An 18,240-nucleotide genomic window follows, 5' to 3' on the forward strand; every position below is an offset into this window, starting at 1 on the left:
AAAAAGGGTCATTTTTGCAAAAAAATACTTTTTTAACTGCTGAGGTAATCCACTTATCGATGAAGGTCTATGGGATTTTTTTCTGCAAAGTTGAAGAGAAAATCTTTCACATAAGACTTACTAAATTAAATTTGACCCCCTATTTATTTAAATAATTGTATATAAAACTTTAAAAACAAATTTGCAAAAAAATATTTTTAGCGCTTTAAATAAGCACTATAAAATATCTTTTTTTACAGACTAAGTTGCGCTATGTTACCAGTATTAAGCAAAAAAAAATTGGTCAAAAAATATTTAATATTTTTTGAGATATTGAATTTGTTTATTAAATGCTACTATATTTTCAATTGCAAAAACGCGGTTGTTGCCAAAGAAATATTCACCTGCTTAAGATCTCATTATTTTTATTTTTATGTATATTTTTGATAAATGTATTGGTAAATTAAAATTTCAATTAAACTCCCCCTAAAATGGCATTTGAAAATTATTCAAATTTGTTTATAATTTGTTTTTTTAATAACGTCGCGGGGATTAAGTGTTTTGAAATGCCGTTTCGATAATTAGTTTCCTGGTAATTTTTTACTAATTAACAAAATTTTTTTGTCGTTTTTTCTTCTTCTTTTTTCTTGGAGTTATATTACTACGGGTCCTTTTAGGGTTAATTTTTATTAAGAATGTCGAATCTCTGAATTGTAGATTCTAGACCTAAAAATATTAAGATTTAACTAAAATCTCTTAAATAAAATGTGGCTACTTACTGAGTTAAAGGGTGTTTTATTTAAAAATTATTTTTACCAAGTACTTTAAAACCATTTGACGTATCCTTATCATACTTGACAGAAAGTGTAGCTATTATACATCGTACTAAATTGTGATTAATAAACGTTTCTAGCTAGTGCCAGAGGCGTACGACAGGGGATAGTGAATGATTGACCCTTCCCAAATTACGCCACTGAGTGAATTACTATTTTAGCGAAATTTTTCGATTCTACGTTGTATGTAGATAACTTTATTGGTATCGATAAAGTCATCAGTTTGAGAGATATTGGAAGTTTAAAATGAATGAATAACTATGCCGTTTCATTTTTAACGTCCAATATCTCGAAAACTAATGACTTAATCGTTACCAGTAAAGAGTATATTATTTACATAGAAAGTATTAGAGAATCTAAAAATTTCGCTAAAATAATAATTCCCTCAGTGGCGTAGAATTTGGGAAGGGTCAACCATTAACTATCCCCTGTCGTACGCCTCTGGTAGTAGCTAGAAACTTTTGTTTATCACAATTTAGTAGACTGTACAGTACCCACACTTTCTGCCAAGTATGACAAGGATACGTCAAATAGTTTGAAAGTACTTGGTAAAAATAATTTTTAAATTTTTAAATAAAACACCCTGTAACTCAGTAAGTAGCCACATTTTATTTAAGTGATTTTAGACCAATCTTAATATGTTTAATTCTAGAATCTACAACTTAGAGATTCGACATTCTTAATGAAACTTAACCCTAAAAGGGCCCGTAGTAATATAACTCCAAGAAAAAAAAAAGAAGAGGAAAGAAAGACAAAAAAATTTATTAATTAGTGAAAAATTCCCAGGAATCCAATTATCGAAACGGTATTTCAAAATGTTTAATCCCCGCGAAGTTATTAAAAAAACAAATTATAAACAAATTTGAATAATTTTCAAATGCCAATTTTAGGGGGAAGTTTAATTGAAATTTGAATTTATCAATACATTTATCGAAAATATACAAAAAAATAAAAATAATAAGATTTAATATAGGTGAATACTTCTTTTTCAACAACCGCGTTTTTGCAATTGAAAATAGAGTAACATTTAATAAACAAATTCAATATCTCAAAAAATATTAAATATTTTTGGACCAATTTTTTTTTGATTATTACTGATAACATAGCGCCACTTCGCCTGTAAAATAAGATATTTTATAGTGCTTATTTAAAACGCTAAAAATAATTTTTTGCAAATTTGTTTTTAAAGTTTTATGAATAATTATTTAAATAAATAAAGGGTCAAATTTAATTTTGTAAGTCTTATGTGAAAAATTTACCCTTCCACTTTGCAGAAAACAATCCTATACACCTTCATTGGTAATTGAATAACCTCAGTAGTTAAAAAAGTAAGTTTTTTGCAAAAATGACCACTTTTTAATTATTTAAACAATGATCCCCTTGTATGATTTGGATACTTTCTTGAAAATATCTTTTGTACCCACCTAAACTTTGATATAAAATTTGTTTCAACCTGTACGAATTTACATTTTGATTTACATGTAGTGTAATTTTATTTTACTAGACTATGCAGTGAATACAGAAGAATATCATTACGAAGTCATGTTTTCAAATTATTCTTGACAATAATACATAGTCATGTAAATAAAAAACGGACTAGAACCAGAGAGGCATTATTTGCTTTTAATGTGATAGCTCAGAGTTGCATGGATATGAATGTGAATGTGCATGTTTGTGACGTTGATTTTGAAAAAGCATTTGACAAACTAAGACATGAAAAATTAGTCGTAAATAGATATTGTAAAAAGTAGATATTGGGTCGTGAAATTCGGTCGGCCTGCGATCTAGAGTTTGGTTGCAGGCCTTCTGAAGAACATGTTGCAAGCGAAGAATATGTCGATCGCGTGAAGTCAAGGATGTACAACATTCATGAACTTGCCCGACAACATATCCAGATAGCCAGTGACAGAATGGAAGATCAATATTATTCGCGATGCAAGAATGAAAGCTTTGACCATGGAAAGGTTCGTATGAACTTAAAAAGAAATAATGACGTAATACACCGAATTAAGAAGTTGCCAAAAGGTAAATCAAAAGTTGTTCATAAATCGTCTTGCACCTTATGCTGGCTCAAAGGAAACGAAAGAAGTACGAATCCTTCAACATAAGGTCAAAGATGACCAGCACTCAAGTTTTATTGAATTTATGTCAAAATTCACAGAAGAAAGAGCGGCGTGACCAAAGAAGTTCAGCAAGATCTTTTTAGTGTTCCGAAAAACGTCTCTACAGCCCACTACCTCGAGATTACTAAAGGAATCTCGTCCGCATCGGATAAGAAGTGCGGTCTCTTGAATGAGTTAAAAAATTCGCAGCCTAAAGTAGGAAGAGTGTTGCGATTGAAAGATGGTCCTCGTTCCTTGTGTCCAGCGGATGGTCCGCTGTATATGGTGACCAGGAAGTATTATATAGACATGGCAAGCTAAGAGAACATATGGCTTGCTCTAACTAATTTGAAGAACTTCGTATGTAATTATGACATAAAGAATTTGGCTTTACAAAAGATGGGCTATGCACTAGAAAATCTGGATAGGAAGATTGTGAGAATAATGAATGAAGTGATGTGATCTTCCAAAATCGGCGTAATAATTAGTGTATGCTGCATTAACCTGAAGAGATCGTGTCCTTCAAAGACAGTAGACTGTTACTTCTTTTTGAGGGGTTTATGCAGACCTGGAGAGTCCTGTCGATTCCGCCATCTCGGGCCTTCATATAGAGTTGCTGATCGGGATGTTCAGATCTAAGAGGGGAGCAGTGTAACGAAAAAGCTTATTTTCGATATCCCGTATAATGGTCGCAATTCGGCAGAATGACGTACGAGACGCGGGCGTTCAGAATAGTGACCTTAGAATTCTAGAACATACAGCATGGTAACGAATAGAGATGGACTACTCCAGATGATTCTAGAATCCTGTAGTATTTGTATAAAAAAGCGTTGTTACAAGTTTAGTTTTTAAGAAAATGTATTGTAAATAAATAGTTTAAATAAATTAGAACTACTAATTGTATTTAAAATCGTTACAACATACCTATTTCTTAGATCCCTCAGCGGTTTCGGAGCTGTATCACTGGCTGTTATCACTTGATGAAAGCTGTAATTATTCGCTATAATATCACCGTGGGCTTTGGTATGTTGGTACCAAGAGTACGCCCGTTTGGCAGGAGAAATCAATATGGTTATTAATTTAGCATGTGGTAGCAAAGCGTGCACCCTCCTCGGTACCAATTCGCCGTCAAAGTAAGTAGCACTCTTTTCGAAGTAGTACCTTGCCGATGAATTGGCGTCCGTAGGAAAGAAATCCATGTACCTGAAAAAAGTCCAAATAAACCAAAAATTTTACTATTAATACACAAACAATAAATGCAGAAAATTATTTAAAATTACGAGCTATACTAAAGCGAAGCGAAACTATGGAATGCATTTAAAAACAAAGTTAACGAGATCTCCACAAACAATGATTATAGAAGTAACTTAATTAAGTTACTTAAATCTAATGAAACATAATATAGACTTCTACAAAGAATAATTAAACGAGAGAAATTGGCCAAAGAAAAATGGATGACAAAAAGGTGCGACGAAATGGAGGATATGATATTCAGGCACGAATATGTCACAAAAAAGTAAAAGAAATAAGCAACATATTTAAAAAACGAGTTCGCTCTATACTAGTGATAATAGCAACAAAATGATTGTAAATGAGAATGGAATATCAAGAGAATGGCAGCTGTATACAGTGATGAGCGCGCTAATAACAGGCAAAATAGCGCAAAAGATGGAAAACATTAAATTGTGAAATAAAAAGAAATAAAACTAGTAAAGTTGTTAAATTTAGCGATAGTAACATATGAATTGAAATTATATTGATTGTTTCCCACCTTTAGACGTATCAGAGGAGTATGTCAACTAAAACCGTCACTGTGACAGTGGCATTTCTCAAATTCGTCCGATACGTCTAAAGGTGGGAAACAATCAATATAATGTCAATCTATAAGGTACTATCGCTAATTTTAACACCTCCACTAGGTTCACCTCTTTTTATTTCACAACTTAATATGCTTTCCATCTTTTGCATTATTTTGCCAGTTATTTTTTTTTATTAGAAAAAGAAGTCGCATCCACCAAAAGGTTATTAGCGACGGAACAAAATATAAATAACAAAAGTAAACAACTACAGATTGTACACAATGTTTATGGAACTTAGATAATTAACTATATTGTCATAGGAACAGTTTTGACCTAGAGCCTCTGGTAGAGCGTTTGGAATATTGTTGCGCTGTTTTTCTTGGTCATATTTACTACAACTTGTTAAAAAGTGTTCGACTGTTAATCGAACGTTACACTGATCACATATAGGTAGATTTTTCTTTGTTGAAAGGTAAGAATGCGTTAACCTGGTATGTACTAGACGTAAACGCGCAACCACAAATTGTTCTCGTCTACTCCGCGACGGTGGAATCCACTGAGACACATTATTTTTGATTTTATTCAGCTTAGAATTATTTTGAGACCACTCATTTAGCCACAAACACAACACTTTATTTTTAAAATAAGCTTTTAAGTCACTGGAAACACACTTGCCTATCGGTTCCGAAAAATCACTTAAAATTGCCTCTCGTGCAGTCCTGTCAGCTTCTTTATTTCCTGTTATTCCGACGTGTGAGGGAACCCATGAAAATTGGACGCTTCTTCCATGTTCATGAGCTTGGGACAGCTGGTATTTTAGCAACTTTTCAAAAGGATGTTTCGGAAAAATGTGTTTTAATGTGTTTAGAGAGCTAAGAGAATCTGTTATGATCAGGGCTTTTGTGAGTGTAAGCTCGTTAAGAAGTTTCACAGCACGGTATATGGAGTAGAGTTCAGCTGAATATGTGCTACATTCTGGGGTTAAACGGAGAAGAAGATTGTTTTCTGAAGAAACGAAGACTTGCATCTGTACGGTCTTTGCGGAAGCAAGTGAAATATTTTGAATTGTACAACTGATTGGTCTTTGAGTTTGTCTCCTGTAGACAAATAATATCTAGAGAATATTCAGATAAACGAAGCTGTAGCATCGGGAGACGATGGAAAAATTCATCAATGTTCCATTGAGGTATCGAGTTGAATATTGTTAACAGATTCGGAGTTAGATTGTCTACAGAAGAGTCACTGTCTAAGTCAGAAATCTCTTTCCCTAAATGGTTGATTAGTTTCTTTTGAAGCTTTGTAAACTTGGTTTTTGTAGATCTATCATTTGCATATTGATAGCTGCTTTGTAAAAGATTGAGTAAACCAGTCATATCAGTTGTAAATTCTTTAACGACGCTAATAGTGTCGGGGGAGCCTTGGACATTATCAATCAGTAAGGACAATTGGTGGTAATTTAAAACGAATGGTGGGGTATGATTATCAATAAAATTTTCAAGAGTTTCCCGTGTAGAGGATTTGGGTTTTGCAAACAGATTTTGTGATGAAATTGCTGAGTCTGAAGGAGGCGTATCAACCTCACCAATACTGCGTTTCATGGAAGAACTTGCGTTTTCGCAAGTTCTATTAGAGTTTTCAGTTAGATGTTGTGGCTTTATTACATTTGGAAGTACTGGAGCAGACTCATTGGTAGTGACAGAAGTCGAGCTTGAAATTTTGTTTGTAAGATTGGTTGAAATGGTTGTTTCAGAAAATTGTGGTGATGTATCAGTTCTATTAGAGTTTTCTGCAGTTATATCTAATGGAAGAGGTGCTGATAGATTGGAGGATATTGCTTCCGAAGTTTGTGGAAACGGTATTGCCGCTGAATGTGGTTGATTGAAAGTGTTGCTATGAGTAGGAGTATTAGTAATTTCTTGGTCATGGAGATTTGTAGGTGTAGGTGATATGCTCGGATTTGATAATGCATCACTTGATGACTGATGAGTGTTTGGTACCTTGTGTAATATACTTGTTGGAGCTGTTTGATTTGGTACTTCATTGTTTGAATCAATAAGAGTTGATTCCGTTACTGAACTGTTATTGCATTGGGATGATATGTGTCCTGTATTTTTGCAAATAAAGCAGGTGACTGTACCTTGTGACAAAAATATGCGGTAAGGTGTTTGGTCGAAATTTATTAGAATAGAATCTGGAATTGATGATGTTATAGGGCTTACATAAACTTGCCTCCGAAAGCTCAATATGTGACTATATTCCGGAAGATTCAAGCTAATTTTCAGAAATGTTATTGGTGAAATAAGCTTTAAACCGATATTCTGTAATTCTTCAACTAATACTTGATGAGGAATTGACGGGCAGACACCAGACAAGACTAGTCTTTCTGCTGGAGAGACAAGTCTCCGTGCTGTTACAACTTCGCCGAGTACTTCTATAGAGCCATGTTGTGTCATGAAATTATCTACTACGGTTTTGTTTGCCAAATACATGCAGATTCTATTATGAGATAATCTAGATTTGCTTGGGTCTTACTCGGAAAAGAATGTGAAGCGGCTGATGCATAACTGTTTGTGATATTCGAACGTTGATTTACTGGACTGGTTAGATCGGAAGGTGTGTTTACATTATGTGAAGTCATCTTAAGCTGCGGTGGCGAAAGCTACAGTCCGGCTCTGGCGACAAACCAACCGCATGCTAGCTAACCTCACAAAATGATTGTACGGTGGTGTATATTTATTATTTAACGTTTTCTTTTCACAATAATAAAGTAATAATTACGTATAGATGACTTACGTAGTAGTATCTAGCAGATAAACACTTTAATTTTAAAAACTATTTAATATTACCACTTGTTTTTAGTAAAAACTAGGAGTACAATATCAGTACGACTTAACCATACCTTGCCAGGGCCGGTCTCCTCTTGCCAGTTATTAGTGTGCTCACCACTGTATATCAGAGTTGTTTGAAGATGGCAGAAATAATATTACCTAATTCTGCCAAAATTGTACTGATATCCCAGAAATGATAAAATCAGAGGTAGAACACGATATAAAAAATGCTAACATTAGGAAAGCATCTGGTTCAGATGATACACCAACTGAGTTGCTGAAGCTAATATATGAATATAACATAAAAGTAGTAGTAAAACTTTTTAATGCAATATATAGCGCTGGAGTAATTTCCACAGACTCAAGTTCATCTTTGTCGCAATACCTAAAAAACACAAAGCTAGAAAATGCTCAGAATATCGATTAATTAGCCTAATGAGCCACGCTCTTTACAGAATTAGAGGCGGGTTCGAAGAAGATCTCGATGATACCCAATTCAATTTTAGAAATGGTATAGGAGCCAGGGTGGCACTTTTTGCGCTAAATATCCTATTACAAAAATGCTGTGATCAAAGAAAATATGTATTTGCATGTTTCGTGGACTTCTCTAAAAGGCATTCGATAAACTAACGCATTAAAATTAATGCAGACAATTATAGGAGAGCAAACGGGCTTTAAAATAAACTCAACAAAACCAAATTATTAGTATTTACACATCCAAATGCAGAACTTTAATTAAATGGAGTCCAAGTTGAAAAAGTTCACAAAATTACATGTGGGAACTATAATAACGGATCAACAATATCTAGACATAGAAATAAAACTAAGAATAACAATGACTAAAACTACTTTTATGAAAATGACATTTCTTTGCAATAATCATCTCAGATTAGAACTAAGACAAGAATGGTTAAGTGGTATGTTTGGTCTGTACTTTTGCATGGTGCAGAAGTGTGAACACTAAAAGTATGAACATAATTGAAGCATTGAAAATGTGGATTCATAGAATCCACAAGAAAAACTAATGAGGAAGATTCAAGAAAAACTAATGAGGAAGTACTAAGGAGGGTCAACAAAGATAGAGAGCTGCTAAGGACCGTTGAACACCGGAAAATGTCTTATCTGGGATGCATAGTGAGGGGAAATCGTATGGGGAATAGTGCCTTACAGGCAAAATAGTGGGTCGTAGAATAGTAAGGAGGAAAAAGTTTCTTCTTTAAAAAACATTCGTGAATGGACTCGGATATCAAATGCAGAACAATTATTTCATGTTGCAAAAGAAGCCCTCGCAATGCCGATCGTCTTCTTCTTGCAGTGCTTATCCGTTTCGGATGTTGACGACCAACATGCCAAGCTGTACTTTGCACACTGCTGCTCTAATAAGATTTGTGGTTCTGCTGGACCAGGAAATCCTTGGCCTTCCTGGTCAACGTTTTCCTTATACTTTTCCCTGCAAGATTAGTTGCAGCAGTCCATATCTCTCGCTGTTCCTCATCATGTGACCGTGATGTAATGACCGAGGTACTCGATTTTGACTATTTTAATTGTGGTTAACAGCTCTTTTTCTTTTTTGCATTCTCAACAAAATAGCTTGATTAGTAACGTGGTCGGTATAAGACATCTTGAGGATTCGACGATAAAGCCATATTTCGAAAGCCTCAATTTCCTTGCAGGTGGCGTCTGTGAGTGTCCACGACTCTACTCTGTACAACAGTATCTTCTTGTAGTGCCTATCCGTTTCGGATGTTGGCGACCATCATGGCAATCTGCACTTTGCACACTGCTGCTCTGAAAAGATTTGTAATGGTTGTGTTGAACCACGTTCGTAGATTTCTCAGCCAGGAAATCCTTCGCCTTCCTGGTCCTCGCTTTCCCTCTACTTTTCCCTGCAAGACCAGTTGCAGCAGTCCATATCTCTCACTGTTCCTCATGATGTGACCGAGGTATTCGATTTTGGCTGTTTTTATTTTGATTAACAGCTCTCTTTCTTTTTTCATTCTCAGCAAAACACCCTCATTAGTAATGTGGTCGGAATAAGATATCTTCAGGATTCGACGATAAAGCCACATCTCAAAAGCCTCAATTTTCTTGCAGGTGGCGTCTGTGAGAGTCCACGACTCAACTCCGTACAACAGTATAGGAAATATATAACATCGTAGTAATCTGACTTTTATGGGTATCGACAAATCATGACATTTGAACAACTTTGCCATTCTTTGAAATGCAAATCTTGCTTTCTCTATCCTACATTTGATTTCCACAGAATGGTCCCAATTTTCATTGACGTTCGTACCAAGGTAGGTGTATGCCCTTACTCTTTCTATTTGTTGACCATTCACACTGATTCGTCCAAATTGCTGTTCATTCTTAGAGATCATCATACATTTGGTTTTCTTAGTGTTTAGTGAAAGTCCGTATCTCTGACTGACTTCCGCGATTCTGCTCATTAACTCCTGTAGGGCTTCAGAACTGTCAGCGAATACCACAGGGTCGTCTGCGTATCTTATGTTATTGATACATTCTCCGTTAATTCTAATTCCGGCTTCAACATCATCCAATGCTTCTTGAAAGTACAACAGTATAGGAAAGATATAACATCGTTGTAACGTAGGAATAGCGGAATAGCTTATCCAGGAGCGGACATATTCTCCGATCACAACCCGGTTGTTTTGTCTATGAGAGTGAAACTAAAGACGATAAAGAGCCCTAGCTCCAATAAAATCATGGATACAAGGCGGCTCAAACAAGACAAGACCTATGCGGAAACGAAATTTAAAATAAACGAGAACTTAAGGAAAGTCAAAGAAGATAGTGCGGAAACTCTGACTGTTGACCAAAAATGGGGAAAAATTCAACATGCCTTAGTATCAGTTGGAAAAGAAACCCTCAAACCACTTGGAGAAAAAACAAAATCTTGGACAGTAGAAATTCTTGAACTTATGGAAGAACGAAGAAAACATAAAACAAAAGACCCGAATAAATACAAAGAAATTCAGAGAAACATCAGAAATAAAATTCGAGAGGCAAAAGAGAGGTGGCTCTCCGACAGATGCAAAGAAATAGAAGACCTGGATAAAAAGTATGACAGCTTTAATTTACACAAAAAAATCAAAGAAATGACAGGTTCTAGAAAAAGCACAAGAACGAATACCCTTAAAAATGATAAAGGGGATATTATTACTGACGTGAAGGAGAGATTGTGTCAATGGACCAATTACATCCAACAACTCTTTAATGATGAAAGAGGAGAACTGTCATTAGAAATCACAGAGGATACTGGACCACCAATATTAAGAGACGAAGTCATCTATGCCATCAAAAACACGAAAGAGGGTAAAGCTACTGGACCAGATGATGTGCCCATCGAATTATTAAAACTGATTGATGAAGATGGTATTGATGTAATGGTTGAACTCTTTAATCTAATATATCAGACTGCCACAATCCCCAAACAATGGCTGCAATCGACCTTTGTAGCAATTCCCAAAAAGTCAAGTGCAACAACCTGCTCGGATCACAGAACAATATCTTTAATGAGTCACACACTTAAAACATTTTTGAAAATAATACACAGTAGAATTGTTAAAACTCTCGAATATGAAATCAGTGACACACAATTTGGCTTTAGAGATGGTATGAGCACGCGAGATGCTTTGTTCGGCTTGAATGTGCTGGCCCAGAGATGCATGGACATGAATCAGGATATGTACTTATGTTTTGTAGACTTTGAAAAGGCATTTGATAAAGTTCAACATAAGAAGCTTGTAGATATATTAAAAAGCAAAAATATTGACAGTCGTGACATGAAAATTATATCTAATATATATTGGAATCAAACTGCCAAGGTAAGAGTTGAAAACCAGGACACCCAAGATATCAAAATACAGAGAGGAGTCCGTCAGGGTTGCGTGCTGTCTCCACTACTTTTCAATGTCTACAGTGAAGCGGTATTTCAAGAAGCGCTCTCAAATTCAATAGAAGGTATATCTATCAATGAGAAGCTTTGAACAACTTACGTTTTGCAGACGATACAGTAATAATAACAGATAACAACAATGATTTACAGAACGTTATGCAACGCCTTAATGAATGCTGTCATGAGTACGGACTGAAGATGAATTTAAAGAAAACTAAATGCATGATCATAACTAAATCAGCACAAGTAAACATCCAATTAACTATTGAAGATACTGTGATTGAGAGTGTGGATAACTACAAATACTTAGGAACATGGATAACATCAAATGTAGACCAAACCAAAGAAATTAAGACACGTATTGAAATAGCACGTGCATCATTCATTAAACTTAAAGTTTCTTTGTTGTCGGGATATAAGGTTAGAACTACGTCTAAGGATGCTTCGATGTTACGTGTTCTCTACTCTTCTTTATAGCTTGGAAGCGTGGACGTTGAAACAAGTCCATTTGAATAAGTTGGCCGCCTTTGAATTTTGGTGTTACAGAAGAATCCTACGAATATCATGGATTCAAAGAATGTCGAACGTGGAAGTAACTAGAAGGATAGGAAATCAACCGGAAATAATACTAACTATCAAAAGACGAAAACTTGAGTACTTGGGACATGTGATGAGAGGGCAAAAATACTCATTATTACAACTTGTTATGCAAGGCAAAATCCGAGGAAAGTGAAATGTGGGAAGACGAAGAACATACTGGCTTAAAAACTTACGGGAATGGTTCGAATGCAGTAGTGCAGAGCTATTTAGAGCGGCAGTCAACAGGGTCCGCATTGCTATGATGATTTCCAACCTTCGATAGAAGATGGAACTTACAGAAGAAGAACGTAGTAATGGTCCCAATTTTAATTGACGTTTGTACCAAGGTAGGTGTATGTTTTTACTCTTTCTATTTGTTGACCGTTTACACTGATTCGATCAAATTGCTGTTCTTTCGTAGAGATCATCATATATATTATCGGCTTAGGACGTTCTCCGTCTTCCGATACCCGTTTGCCATTCCTCTCTGTCCACACATTGATCTACTTGTAGACCTCTTTCATCCATGGCTTTGTTTATTCCTGCCTGTCAACTTTTCCTCGGTCTACCTCTTCTTATTCTACCTTGCGGTTTCCAGTTTTGTGCTTGTTTTGGGATTCTGTCTTCATGCATTCGTTGTACGTGACCAAACCATCGTAGTTGTATTTCGTTGATTTCTTCATTTATTGTATGTGTGACCTTCATTATTTCTCGTATCCGTTCATTGGTGACATGTCCTCTTCTTGATCTTCCTGCAGCTCTTCTCCAGAAATCCATTTCGGTAACCTCTATCATTAGTTTTGATTTTTCCTTCATAGGCCATACTTCGCAGCTGTATGTTATAATGCTTTTTACTACAACGTTATAGATCTTTTTCTTGTTTTGGTTGTTTATCTGCTTGTCCCAGAGTACTGAGTTTAGGAGCGTAATTGCTTTCCTGCCCTGAATATTTCGTTCTTTAATGGCTCCGTCCGGTGTTCCATCATTCGTGATTTTCATACCCAGGTATTTATATTCATTACATTTACTGATTATTTCTCCTCCTTCTAGTATTAAGTCCTGCTGCGTTCCACCGATATTCATACATTTGATTTTTCTTATGTTGATCTCTAGTCCCATTTCCTGTATTCCTCTATTAGCTTTCTTGTCATGTAACAGATATCATCGTAGTCTTGTGCTATTAGTATTTGGTCGCTTACGAAACAAAGAGTATATATAGTGTATGGTCATTTAGTGGGAGTTTAGAGATCATCGTACATTTTGTTTTATTAGTATTTAGTGAAAGTCCATATCTCTGACTTACTTCTGTGATTCTATTCATTAACTCCTGCAGGGCTTCAGAACTGTCAGCTAATACCACCGTGTCGTCTGCGTATCTTATGTGACACATTCTCCGTTAATTCGAATTCCGGCTTCAACATCATCCACTGCCTCTTGAACGATTTCCTCAGAGTATATGATAAACAGCAGTGGTGATAGTATACATCCCAGACGTTAAATTTTGATATCGTCGGATTCTCCTGCCTCTGCCCGGATAGACGATGTTTCCTAATAATTCTTAGATCACAGGTGTTTATTCCAATACTGGTTAAAATCTCCATCAACTTGTCGTGCTTTACTGCATCGAACGCTTTATGGTAGTCAATGAAGCATGCATAAATATCGCAATTTAAAGAGAGCCTCTCTCATACCGTTTTCGCATTCCGAAAACCAAACTTTGTGATTTTTTCAAACCGTGTCTACACTGTCTATAATATATCATTTGGTGTATAATGTTTATGCTGGGGCTACAGTAACGTCTAATGCCGTTAATTAACGCATTATTTGCCATCTCTGTAATGCAAATAATGCGTTAATTAACGGCATTAGACGTTACTGTGGGCTCAGCATTAGAAATAATTTTAAAATATGGCTCATTAAGCTGACGACGGTCCGGAAATCACAGGATACGGATTTTGTTTTCTTTGGTAAAACAATAAACGTCGACTTCAGCCATGTTCTTGGTATTACTCCGCTTAAATATATGTCCTTAAATATTTTTGTTAGGCATTGAGTACTGTCAGTGTTAAATAGTTTTATGAATTCAGCAAACGCATTGTCAGGTCCAGGAGCTTTGCCATCTTTTAGTTGTTGATATTGCTTTTTCCAATAATTCATCTGATGTGATTGGTAAGTGGTCATTACATATGTAGGATGGAGGTTATTCGGATCTATACTAAATTTACAATCAAGATGCAGTAGAAATAAACAAACCAAGACAGGTTAAATGCTACTAGGAGCACTCCCAAATCCTAATTTACAATGTATATATTTGTAATTATTAAATCTAATATTACTACGACTATTAGGTTCTACTTACCAATCCAAGCCCCTAAGGTAATTATGAGCATTGAAAAATTGAATCTCTTCAAAAGTTGTAGGACTAGGTAAATTACTAGCTATGGCCGGATGTAATGACAAAAACGTGTATAGCGCCGTAGTTCCAGTCTTTTGTGGGCCGATTACCAAGAATTTGGGAAGGGAGTCACACGATTTGTTTCGAGACCAAATCTTCTGATGCCTTGGATCATCGCAAGGATTCTAAAAATTAGTTATAGGACACGGTAAAAAGAATTAAAATATTCAAATAACATGTTGAATTATACAGTGATATAGTTGAAGTTATCAGCGAGTTTTTGTGTTTTCTGCGTTATTCCTTTAATTTTTAGATTTGTAGTCTGTTTTTATATAAAAACAGTTGTTATATTGGCGATTTTTTCTATTTTTTGTTGTTTTTAGAACTCTTTAGAGACGTATTAGGATAATATAATATTTATGGATTACCGTCGAATGCCGATATGATCAAAAAAGAAGATGTATTTGTTGATTCTTCTAGTGACTTTCTTGGGTGTGAATCTGCCTTTTTAGTTTACTCGTGGTTTAACCCTCGTAAGGCGGTGCTTAGATTCTTACGTAAACAACGTATGAAATTTTCATAATTTGCACCCTACAGTCATTAAAAAAAAAGCACGTAAACGCAAAGAGTTTTAAATGCCGTAATGGGTGGAATGCGTTTATAATTGAATTTAATGCGAATAAAAAATTGACAAAAATCAAAAAATTAAAAAAAAAAAGATAGGTGAGAAAAACGAGTAGGCACAAGCAAAAGATTGGCAAAATAAATAATATTGTTTTATTTTCCCTCAAGGAGTCTGAATTAATCTACAGTGGAGAAAGATTTCCAAGCGTAAGTAACATGAACATAGTTAGTTATTTAGCATTTTTATAGGACATTTTATCGCATTTAACCATTTTTTTGTCTCTCAGATGATACCTTATTTAGTTCAGTTTTATGCTTAAAATGTAGCACTAATGGTAACCGATAAAACTGAACTTTATCACTATTACTTCGCGTTCCACACTTCAATACACAACAGAAATGAGGCAGATTATCTTTTTAAATTAATTCTACCAGTAAAAATATTATATTAATCCATGTACAAAACAAAATTACAAAGAAACGTAACTAAAATTATCTAAAACACATTAAGAACTAACAGAATAACACTTCTGTTCACCTCCCAGCCGCCATATTGATTTAATTTTGACAGCATGTTGAAATGCCTTATTACCTAGTAATTAAAGTACTACAGTGTTTATTACTTACCCCCCAGACGGGATCAGCTTCCCCAGGATACAATTTAAAATAACTCTCGGCCAGCTGTAAAGGCGGCGCCGATGATAATTTAATATTGGTCCAACATTGTATGAATTTGATGACAGACTCAAAAGTATACAATCCCAATCTGTCATTTCCATAATTTGACATATGAGTCATAAAAATATTTATCTACAAACAGTAAAAATCAAGATTATATTCATAAAATGTAATTTTCTGGTTTATTAATGACTATTGAGGATAAGTGATACAATATGAAAATAATCTCGGTATACGCCCCCACTAGCGATTACGAATATAGACTTGTCGAAGCCTTCTATGAGGAAATCGAAAGAGCAAAAAAGCAGGAACCGGCCATTACAATAATATAATGGGAGATTTTAACGGCAAACTCGGAAGGAGAAAGGACGAACAAGAAGTGGCAATCGGAGATTTTGGAATCGGAGTAAGAAATGAAAGAGGCAAAATGCTTACAAACTTTCTGTTGCAACACAAACTGTATGCAATGAACACTTTTTTAAGAAGAAACAGAGAAGGAAATGGACGTGGGTTAGTCCAGAACATAAAGTGAATATGATTATACAATAACAGACAAAAAAAAAATTGTTCGAGATGTAATTGCACTCAAACCATTACTAGGAAGCGACCACAGAACAGTAAGAGCCAGAGTACGATAAACCTACAAAAAGAAAGAGCAAAGATGATAAGCAGTTGCAAACGCATAGTTTGGAATACACCGAATCAGCCAGAAGTACACATAACAAATATAGCCCAAACTTTATACAGCAATAACCTCAAACCTCTAAGTATCGACGATCATAATAAATTAGTGACAAACTTGGTTAGAAACGCACAACTCAAATTTTGAACAAAAATGACACCAAAAGTGAAAAAGATACAAAAAATCTAATGGAAATACGACGAAATCTACGCGAGAACGAAAAGGGAAACACATATGAATAGAGAAAACTAAATAAAAGAATTTCAGAAAAAATTAGAAAAGATCTAAGAAGACATAATACTAGTGTAATTACTCAAACAGTAGAAGAGAACAAAGGTTTCAAAATAATGAAAGAAGAACACACACAAGGTAAAAAAGAAACATACAAGCTGTGAGACAAAGACGGAAAAGCAACAACAGACAAACAGGACATGCTGAAAATAATTATAGTTTTATAAAGACCTCTATACCAGCCAAAGACCACAAAACAATTTTCCGGCAAGAGCAGCTTTAAAGGAAACAAGGGACCATCGATCGCCTGATCATGATGGGACTCGTAGTGAGGCAATATAAGCAGAAAGAGAAATTCTGTTAAAATCAGTAAACGAACTGTTTAATAAATGCTTACATGTGAATACCATTCTAAATGACTGGAACATTGCAGTGATAGTCTTGATACATAAAAAGACGATATTATTAAATTAGAAAATTAGACTCATCAGCCTCTTGACACATACAGACTGGGTATTTTCTTATGGTTGGTATGCGCCTTTAATAGGAGCAACAAAGAGACATGTATTTATTATACATTTAACACGGATTAGAAGATATAGGACGAACGAATCACCAAAAAATTTCGCGTCGTAGGTATGGCTTTGTCAGACAGCGTTGCCAAAGTTGGAAATTATCAAAAGAAAATATTAAAGTAGAAAAAATAATATATTCAATTTTTTGTAAATAGATAATAAACAAGTTATTTAAAGGAAAAAACTTAGGTAATAAAAATGTTTCCACAAATTTAAAAAAATGTGAAAAAGTTGAATTAGAATTCAACTTTTATTTTTTTACTAGTTTTTTCTTTTAAATAATTTGGTTAGTACACTATTTGTTAACAAAAATTAATATATCTTTTCTACTTTAATGCCTAATTATGCAAGTTTGTCTGTCCCAGAGAATTTGTAAACACAACTTTTCCGTCATTAGATCAGACAGAAGGACAAATGAGGTGTAAGAGTGAAAGCTCTTAACCCAAGGATGTTATTAAGGTGAGATATTTGATCGCACTTCCGGTTTTAGAGTTAAAATTGGAAGTACTATTGGAAGTCGCCGAAATAGTACAAGCGACATATTATTCGACGCCCCTTAGCAAGGTGCTTCCGGTTTCATTCAAGTAGGTCCGTCCGTCTGTTCGTTCGCGAATATAACTTTTAGGTTATTAAAAGAGATAGAATGACAAATGATGTGTCGAATGAGAGCTTATAACCCAAAGATGGTATTAGGTAAATTTGATCTCGGACTTCCGTTTATTAAGTTACAACCGGAAGTACGATTTTAAAGACGCCGAAATAATCCAAGCAATGTATTAATTAACACGCTTTTTAGCAAGACGAAAACAAATGTATTGTACTATTTCGGTGATTTTAAAACAGTACTTCCGGTTGCAACTGATACCATCTTTGGGTTATAAGATCTAATTTGATACCTTGTCTTCGTCTTGCTAAAGCGCATCGAATAATATGTCGCTTGTATTATTTTGGCGACTTTAAAACACTACTTCCAGTTGCAACTCTGCAACTGGAAGTGTGAGGTCCAATTTCTCAGCTTT

At 35.0% G+C, this 18,240-nt stretch overlaps 1 protein-coding gene across 2 annotated transcripts in view; it reads right to left on the reverse strand.

The window, feature by feature from the left end:
* LOC114341478 (bifunctional heparan sulfate N-deacetylase/N-sulfotransferase) overlaps nt 1–18,240 on the reverse strand; it is a 147,949-nt gene that overhangs the window by 34,550 nt on the left and 95,159 nt on the right. For both annotated transcript variants that reach the window (XM_050659426.1, XM_050659427.1), the window contains exons 9-11: nt 15,683–15,865; nt 14,396–14,616; nt 3,839–4,117 (exon numbers count right to left, since the gene is read on the reverse strand). In XM_050659426.1, the coding sequence (XP_050515383.1) occupies nt 3,839–4,117; nt 14,396–14,616; nt 15,683–15,865 (683 nt within the window). The remainder of the gene's footprint in view (nt 1–3,838; nt 4,118–14,395; nt 14,617–15,682; nt 15,866–18,240) is intronic.

Source organism: Diabrotica virgifera, chromosome 8, assembly GCF_917563875.1.
Source record: "Diabrotica virgifera virgifera chromosome 8, PGI_DIABVI_V3a".
Classification (NCBI taxonomy): domain Eukaryota; kingdom Metazoa; phylum Arthropoda; class Insecta; order Coleoptera; family Chrysomelidae; genus Diabrotica; species Diabrotica virgifera.